Source organism: Triticum dicoccoides, chromosome 3B, assembly GCF_002162155.2.
Source record: "Triticum dicoccoides isolate Atlit2015 ecotype Zavitan chromosome 3B, WEW_v2.0, whole genome shotgun sequence".
Taxonomy (NCBI): Eukaryota; Viridiplantae; Streptophyta; class Magnoliopsida; order Poales; family Poaceae; genus Triticum; species Triticum dicoccoides.
The window spans coordinates 557,292,405-557,301,943 of record NC_041385.1 but is presented as its reverse complement, the minus strand read 5'-3'; the positions used below and the strand labels follow the sequence as shown (position 1 = coordinate 557,301,943).

Genomic DNA, 9,539 nt, shown 5'->3' with positions numbered 1-9,539 from the left:
ACTCTGTTTCTCCATGAACTTAATACACTAGATGCATGCTGGATAGCGGTCGATGTGTGGAGTAATAGTAGTAGATGCAGGCAGGAGTCGGTCTACTAATCTTCTACATGACGCCTATGTAATGATCATTGCCTGGATATCATCATGATTATTTGAAGTTCTATCAATTGCCCAACAGTAATTTGTTTACCCACCATATGCTATTTTTCTCGAGAGAAGACACTAGTGAAATCTACGACCCCCGGGTCTCTTCTTAATCATATTTGCCCTCGAGATCTATTTTTATTTGCTTTTATTTTCATATCTATTAATACAAAGACACAAAAATACCTTGCTGCAATGTCTTATTATTTTATCTCGCGTTCCCGCGAGATTTATTTATCCAATCTACTGCAATTTTACCTATCTTTTTACCCGTGAGGGATTGACAACCCCTCTCTTATGTCGGGTTACAAGTATTTGTTCTTTGTGTGCAGGAGTTGTTTACGTGGTGTTGCGTGGTTCTCCTACTGCTTCGATAACCTTGGTCTCATCACTAAGGGAAATACCTACTGCTGTTGTGTTGCATCATCCCTTCCTCTTTGGGGAAATACCGACGTAGTTCAAGCAAACATCAAAGGAATTTGTGGCACTGTTGCTGGGGAGGATCAAGTCAAGATAGTCTCCCGACAACTCATCAATCTTATTCTTCTAGTAGGGGTAATCAGTGCCATCGAAGGCTGGGCACGCAACGGAGACCTTGATTATCCCTGCAGTCGACATAGCTAAAACTCCAGGTGGTTAAACCAACACAAAGAACAAGGGAGCACCTTGCTCTGATACCAATTGAAAGTGCTAGTTATCGACTAGAGGGGGGTGAATAGGCGATTTTTATGAAAGTCTTCAAAGCACGAGGTCTTTGAAGACAAACAGGTAATATGAGCCTATATGATATGCAGCGGAAGGTAAACTAAACTAGAGAAGTCATAGTCAAGTAAGCTATGTAGTGAGAGTACGAAGACTAATAGCAGCTAGGTAGAATGGATCGGAATGGAAGATAGAATGAAGCCAAACAGGTAATAGTCTTCACACAGTGAAGTCAAATCGACCAGGTAAGCAAGCAATGACATCACGAAGACAAACTGAAATGTCAAGGAGGTAGGGGATAGAACCAGTAGCTTGGTGAAGACAAGGATTTGGTAGACCAGTTCCAGTTGTTGTGACAATTGTATGTCTGGTTAGGGTGGCTGATATTGAACTCAGAAGACCGTATTCACCTTATTCCCCTTGAGCTAAGGACACCCATTCCTCGCCCAATCACTCTGGTAAGTCTTCAAGGTAGACTTCAAAACCTTCACAGACTCCATTCACTGGCGATCCACAATGACTCTTGGATCCTCAGAACGTGACGCCTAACCGGCTGGAGGATGCACAGTCCTCAAGTGTAACAAGTCTTCAGGTCACGCGGATAGAAAGACTTCAGTGATGCCTAACACTCTTTGGCTCTGGGTGTTTTGGGATTTGTCCTCACAAGGATCTCTCTCTCAAAGGCTTCGAAGGTGGTTTGCTCTCAAATGACAAAAGCCGTGCACTAACTCTGAGCAACCATTCATTTATGGTGTAGGGGTGGTCTATTTATAGCCAGGAGGCAACCCGACATAATATGTCCAAAATGACCCTGGGTCACTAAGGAATCGACACGTTTCCAATGGTCGGATTTCAAACACGCGGCAGCTTGGCTTGGGCTACAAGCAAAGCTAACTCATCCAACTCTGGATAAGATTTGCTCTCATAGTCTTTGTTCAAAGACATAGGATTTTGGTTGAGCATTAGTTTAGTCATCTGACTTTGTTCACTTGGACCCTACTTACCAGTACGGTGGTTCCTATGACTCAAGAAAGAAGAAAAGGAAACTACGAAAGAAGCTATGTCTTCGCACTCCATAGTCTTCAAGTGAATGTCTTCATCGTCATTATCTTCAACGTGAATGTCTTCACGAACCACCATTGTCTTCAATGTCTTCATACATTTTTAGGGGTCGTCTCTGGTAGGTAAACTGAATCAATGAGGGACTACTACCTGTGTTATCCCGCAATTCTCACAAACACATTAGTCCCTCAACCATGTTTGTCGTCAATACTCCAAAACCAACTAGGGGTGGCACTAGATGCACTTACAAAGAGGCCCCCCGAGCTGACACCATCTCCGATGATTAGGCGAGCCATCGATCCTTCGGCGACCCAACAGTGAAACTCTCAATGAAAGCACCAATGTCGGTGTCAAAACCGACAGATCTCGGGTAGGGGGTCCCGAGCTGTGGATCTTGGATCGATGGGGAAAAAGGGACGATGAACACGGTGTTTACCCAGGTTCGGGCCCTCTCTAAGAGGTAAAACCCTACGTCCTGCTTGATTATATTTGATGTGTATAGTATGGCTACAGAGTCGATCTACCTCGAGATCAGGCGAGCTAAACCCTAGGTTGAGGAGGGATAGGATGTTGATCTAGCCCTAAAGACTAAAACCCTCTGGTTTATATAGACACTAGTAGGGTTAGGGTTACACGTGATCGGTTACAACAAAGGAAAGATCATGCTAAATCTTGACTTGGAGGGCACACCACGGCTCCGAAGATCCCCTATCTGGTTACGGTTATACGCCCTAGTTCGACTCCATAGGAGCCCATCAATGCGGCCCATAGGCAATAAGTAAGCGGCCCGAGGACCCCTTAATCCAGGACTCCCTCACCGTTCATGAATGATCCCTCGAATTGAAGAAAGAAATCGTGGCCTCTCTAGGGATTGCACGCGTCATTGCATGGAAATCCCTACTCCTCGCATCGACATTGATTGTAAGGCCTCTCCATTGCCTAACGATCCACCGAGTTGATGCGAGACCTTCTTATACTTTTGTCTTCCCATATAAACCCCAATCATCATTCTCTTTGCCATCAAAAGTGCTACGTCCATGGCTCAAGCTCAAGTGTTGTGTGGGAGTTGAAAAAACTGAAGCGAGAAAAAATATTGATTCAATTGCTTGGTTTGGCACCGGTGTGTTCATGATAGATATCTTTGTGTTAGGAAGACCGAGCTATGCCATACTTACATGATTAACTGTGTAGGGATAACATTCTTTAGCATTTTTATTTTGAAAGGCAATGATTGTTTATTAGTATTCTGGTGTATTATTGTTTGATGTCAAATTGATAGACTATTTTTTTAAATCACTCGTTTCCCAATATTTATACAGCAAATGAATTACATAATCAAAGAACATGCTAGGTAACATTCAACATAAGGAAGCGGAGTAGACACTCTTCCCCACCGGCTTAAGCATGGCCACTCCAATGAGCTGCGCAGCCGGACATAAAGAATACATGATCATGTTTATGAAAATGTTATAGTTTTTTGAAATTTTGTTCAAAGTTTTGCGAAATGTTCCTGTTTTTAAAAAAATGAAAAAATGAAAAAGTGTTCGTGTTTTCAAAAATTGTTCATAAATAATAAAAAATCGGGGAATTTAATAAAATTTCTTGTTTTGAAAAATTGTTTGTAATTTTGAAAAATGTTCGCATTTTCAAAATATGTTCTCTGTTTCTTTTTCGTTTTTATTTTTTCTTTCCTTTTTTGTTGTTATTTTTCATGTTTCTTTTGTTTGAAAAATTCAAATATTTGTTCTCATATTAAAAAAATGTTTTCATGTTCAAAATTTGAGAAAAATGTTTTCAAAATTTGAATTCTGGAATTTTAAAATGTTCTTTTGTACAATTTCAATAAATTGCTAGTAATTTGAAAAAATGTTATAGTTTTCAAAATATGTTCACAATTTCAAATAAATATTTCATGTTCATCTTTTTGAAAAATTGTTCAAAATTTTCAAAAAAGTGTTTGTGTTTTCAATTTCTGGTGGAGAGTTTTAAAAAATGTTCGTGTTTGCTTAATTTTCATTTGGAATTTCGAAAAATGTTCCCAATTTCAGAAAAAGTGTTCATGTTTTCGAAAAATGTGATTTCGAGAAATGTATCAGTTTTGTAAAACAATTAGCAAATTTTAAGAGTGTTTGCATTTCAGAAAACACTCAGCTTTTTAAAAAAAATTGCTTTCAAAATTTTGAAAATAATTCGGATATGCGATGCCTATTGTTTATTTAATGCTTGACGCTGCTGCCTAAGCGTATAAACTCGCTAGGTCAGCTGGTCGCGGCTTGAGCTCTGTAGGAACAGATCGCTGGTTTGATTCCTAGCGATGTTGTATTTATTTTTTGGAGCTAGAGAGGTTCGCTTGCGGTCATGGGCTGGCCCAGTCGTAGACCGCCTGTGTAAAACTACGTCGCTTTGCCGCAAAGAGCGGCGAGTAGGAGCTCCCAAGATGGGTTGCGGGTGACCTAGCAATTTCAATGTGATTTGTCCCTGAACATGTGAGGAGTTGGGCCAAGCCTATGAACAACACCTCGTCGTTACCGTTTACAGGTACATGCTATGCTTTGTACATTTTCCTGGTTATTTACTCTTTGTTCTTTCATTCACCTTTTTTATATATATTGTTGAAATGTTCTACAAACTATATATTTTTAAAATATTTTTTACAATGTATTGAAAGTTGTTCAACTAGTACTAAAATAATGGTCATCACGTACTAAGAAAATGTTCATAGTGTATTTCATGAAAATGTTTTATCATGTATTAAAAATGTTCAAGCATGCATTAAGAAAATATTGATCACATTTTCATATGTTCATAGTATAACTAAAAAAATGTTTATCATGTATTATTGTTTAATCATTATGTACTTAAAAATGTTTCTATAATTAAAAGAAGTATCCTCACATTTAGAAATCTTCATGTAATTTAAAAAGTGTTCATGCCTTTGAAATAAATTTTCATGTATTACATAAAAAAAACTTTTCACATGTTTAAAAAATATTCATATATTTTCATATAGAAAAGGGGGAAAGAAGTGTTCACACATTTGAAAAACCTTGACTTGATGGGAAAAAAGTGTTGATGTATATTATAGAAATATTCATGTACTAATTTTTAGGAAGTGTTCACACGGTTAAAATAATTCTTGAATTTTAAGAAGTGTTTCAACATTTTCTTTCAATCTTGTATTTGTTACAATAGAAAATAAAAAATAAATAAAAGGGAACAAAAAAGGGAGAGAAAACGCGAAAATAAAAAATAAAAATAAATGATGAACGGCTGGATAGATCGGAAAGAAAAACCTAAATTAGTTTTGTTTTTAAGGGAAAAAACCCGTATTAGCTGTCCCTGCGACTGCGAGCGTCACGCGCGTAAACGCGACGCGTACGAAATCTGTCTGAATCCCGCGCCAACTCGGAGACGCGCGCTGCCAGCCCCAGCCCATAAAACAGCCTCGATCCTTCCCGTCCTCGATCCTTATCCTCCTCAATCCTCATCCTCGATCCTTCTTCTCATCCACATCGATCTCCTCTGCTCCCGACGCACGCGAATCCCCGCCCCTCTGCTCTGATCTGCTCTCGGCGTGCGTTCTAAGCTCAGATCATGCCGGCGGCCATCCGCAAGCGCCTGGCGGCTGTTAGAGATATATTTGGGATACATGTATTTGGTAGTCTAGGATTTGTCATCCGTCTCCTACCTTATCTCCCGGAGAGGTATCTTGCCTTCCAAGTCTTGTACTCAATATATACTCGCCCTCGAGGCTCAATAATACATTCATCATATTCCGCAACAATCCCTCTCTCTCCCTTCTAACATGGTATCAGCCTAATCACGATCCAAACCCTAGCCGCCGCCGCTTCCGCACCCGCGCGCCGCCCCCGGGGCGGTCGGCCTCCATGACCGCCGCCAGGGGGCGCGTCGCCCGTACCTATGGTTCGTCCGCCGGCCGTGTTGGCCGGCTGCCCTAAAGAGTCTTTTTTCCCGATCCTTTGATCCGGATTTCTCTCGTCGGTCACTTTGATCGGCGTTTTTCTTTTTGGTTTTCCGATCTGCTTGATCGGTTTGCGTCGCCCGCCGCCGCCGTCGACCCCGTGCGCCTCTACTCCGACTTCGGCATCGACTACACCGGCGTCTTCACCGACCCGGCGGCCTCGCGCGTCCTCCGCGCGTCTGCCCGCCGGTCGCCCCGACCCGGCGGCCTCGCGTCATGCGGCGGCCAATCATAGCCGACGTTTGCGCGCCGGCCCGCCCGTCGATTTACACCGGCTGTCACCGCCCTACTCCGACCAGGACTCCTGCATCACTACAACCCGGCGGCCTCGCGTCATGCGGCGGCCAATCATAGCCGACGTTTGCGCGCCGGCCCGCCCGTCGATCTACACCGGCTGTCACCGCCCTACTCCGACCGGGACTCCTGCATCACTACAACCCGGCGGCCTCGCGTCATGCGGCGGCCAATCATAGCTGCCCTGCCGCCCGCCATCGCCGGCCTCATCCCGGACTCCGCCGCCACCACTCCTCCACCGAGCGGCGTCCCCGACCTCGCGCGCGATCGGCTTGATCACCCACTCGCCGCCGCGATCCGCCTCGTCTACGCCGCGCGACCGACCTGGCCCGTTGGTTACGCGCGCCTCCGCAGGTCCCGTGAAGATCGTCCCCGAGTTCAGCGCGCCTCTTCACTGATCGAGCATCGGGCTGCCGCTGCGTCGCCCCGTCGGGCCGCAGCGCCGCCGCCCCGTGGTTCTCCTCGCGGCTTCATCGACTCGTGCGTCGCCGCTCCGTCGCCCCTTCGAGCCGCAGTGTCGCGATACGCGGTCCCCACCGCCGCCCCGAGGCCGTCCCCGCGGCTGCACCGACTCGCGAACCGCCATTGCGTCGCCCCTTTGGGCCGCAGCGTCGCGGCCCGCGGTCCCCGCCGCCGCCCCGAGGTCTTCCCGCCGTCGCCCCGACCTGCCCGCCGCCACTACGTCGTCCCTTCGGGCCGTAGCGTCGCGACATGCGGTCCACTTCGCCGTCACCGCGCGTCGACCTCCTGTGGTATGCGCCGCGCCGTCTCCCTTGGCGCGGGAACGCCACCGTCCGCGTCGGTCTTCGTCATGCTGTCAGGGTTCTTCGCCTATTTCAAGCATCGCCGCCGCACTCCTAACCTAGCCGCCGCTGCCTCTGTCAGGCCGCCGCCACTCTTCTTTGGCCGCTGCCGCCGCTACCTCCGTAGCCTCCATCGCCGCCCGTCCACCCCCTTCGTCTTCGTCCAGCCACCAGCCCGTCGCCAGCGTCGCCGTCATCTACCCCGATCGCTTCATCTACTCCGACAACCGCGGGTGACATTGGCTCCGCGCCGATTGGCGCCGCAACCGTCGTCGAGTCCTTCTCTGCTGGCCTCTCCGACTTCTTCGACATGGCGTACAGCTCGTGCAGGTCCCAGTCTACGCATGCCCGGTGCCGGCAACACCGTTGCGTGCCTTCGTCCACGACGTGTCACCGGGCCCGGCAAGCCTGGTGCGGCGCTTCGTCAACTTCGTCTTCGTCCGTCTACGCATGCCTTGTGCTGGCAACACCGGCGCATGCCTTCATCTACGATGTGTCCTCGGGGTTGGCAAACCCGGCGCGACGCGTCGTCAACACGATTCTCCTTCCCGGCGCACCACTTCTTCGACACCACTGCGCCCATGACAAACTCGGCGCCTCCTTGCGCCCACGGCTCCACGGCGACTCCCTCGACACCGGCTACCCCGACTCGACATCGACCACGGCGTTCTTCGCACGACTACCTCGACCACGGCTACACCGCCCTACGCTCTCGGCTATGTCAACATCGACACAAAAGGGTTATCATCCGCTTGAGTAACTCGTCGGCTTCCTCTACAGTCAACGCGTCCGCAACGCGACACTGTCCACGACGATCCCGCTACGACTGTGGGGGGATGTCAGCCTGTCGGCTGCTACTCTCTCCAGTCTGACCGTCCGCGACGCTCCTGTTGTTCGCAACGCTACCGCTACGACTGCGAGGGATGTTAGAGATATATTTGAGATACATGTATTTGATAGTCTAGGATTTGTAATCCGTCTCCTACCTTATCTCCCGGAGAGGCATCTTCCCCTCCAAGTCTTGTACTCAATATATACTCGCCCTCAAAACTCAATAATACATCCATCATATTGCGTAACAATCCCTCTCTCTCCCTTCTAACAGCGGCGGGACAGGAACCGCGCGTCCATGGCGGCAAGAAGCCCCGATATGCGTTCGGGAGCATCTCCGACTACGAGAAGCTTGAGGTGCTTGGAGAAGGCACCTACGGCCAGGTGCTCAAGGCGCGCGACCGCCGCACCGGCAAGAAAGTCGCCGTCAAGTGGGTCCACGGCAACAGGGCCGGCGGACACGGCCCGCCCGACATCCGCGCGATCACCCGCGAGGCCGGCTGCCTCGGCGCGTGCCGGGGTCACGAGTCGATTATCGAGATCTTGGATGTGGCGACGGATGCCGAGACAGGGGACGTGTTCCTCGTCATGGAGCTCGTGGCCGACGGCCGCACCCTCCGCGAGTCACTCTGGAGGCCTGTATCCGAGGACGTGACCCGCGTGATGATGGAGCAGCTCCTGGATGCTGCAAAGAAGATACATGGAGCCGGCATCATCCATCGGGACTTCAAGCCGGAGAACGTCATGGTCGGCTTCTTCGGCGGGCTCAAGGTTGGTGATTTTGGGTCGGCGATCCGGGCGAAGCCGGCCGGAGTGCCCTATGAGGAGTGCTGTGTCGGCACCCTGATTTACACATCGCCGGAGCAGTTGGAAGGCAACCGATACTACAGCCAGGCCGTGGACATGTGGGCGCTTGGGTGCATCATGGCGGAGATGTTGGCCGGCGGGACCCTCTTCGTGGTGGAGACAGAGGAGGAGCTGCTCGCCGAGATTTACAAGTTGCGAGATCAGATCACTTCTACGGGGAAGCTCGACTTGGAGTTCTTCGAGGAGCTTTCGGAAGCCGGGCGTGAGGTCCTCACCGGCCTGCTTGCTTTCAACCCCGCCGAGAGGATCACGGCGGCAGAAGCGCTCGAGCACCGGTGGTTCAGAAAGCCCAAAGGAGCAGAGCACCCTGGCTTTGTGTCGCTGATAAGTTAATTAGCTTGATGTAGCATCTGATAGATGGAGTGCCACTGGTTAATTATTTCATTGCAGTGGCACTGACTTAGCTTAACTATTGTGTTACTATGTAATCAGTTGCAGGAAACTTAGTTATGTGTTCCTGGTCATGTAATTCTTTGACTTGAGCAATCAGTGATTCAGTTACTCTAGCATGGAAATTACTTGATGGACGAACAATGTCTATCCTGATGGCGTGCTAGAAATGCAGTTGGCTAAAATGGCTCCATTTTACGCGTCTGAATAACCGGTCTGGGTGTGCGTCTGAATCTGGTTGAGCTTTTCTATAACCTGTCTGAATATGATAAGCTTCTGAATCTGGTTGAAAAAATTGATCTTGATGTAACGGTGATTGCTGTTAGGCTTCTGAATCTGGTTGAGCTTTCTATAACTGGTCTGAATCTGCTAAGCTTCTGAATCTCGTTGAAAAAAATATGGTTGTGAGTAACAGATGTGAAGTCCAATAAATCTGGTTGAATTTCATCGGTTCAGAGCAACGC

The 9,539-nt window shown here is 48.3% G+C and overlaps 1 protein-coding gene across 1 annotated transcript; it reads left to right on the top strand.

The window, feature by feature from the left end:
- Nucleotides 1-8,085: 8,085 nt before the first annotated feature.
- Nucleotides 8,086-9,173, top strand: LOC119279650 (putative cyclin-dependent kinase F-2; the record flags this gene model as incomplete). Its single annotated transcript, XM_037560826.1, has 1 exon — nt 8,086-9,173. A coding segment is annotated over one exon (933 nt), but the record flags the coding sequence as incomplete, so codon positions are not given.
- Nucleotides 9,174-9,539: the final 366 nt, after the last annotated feature.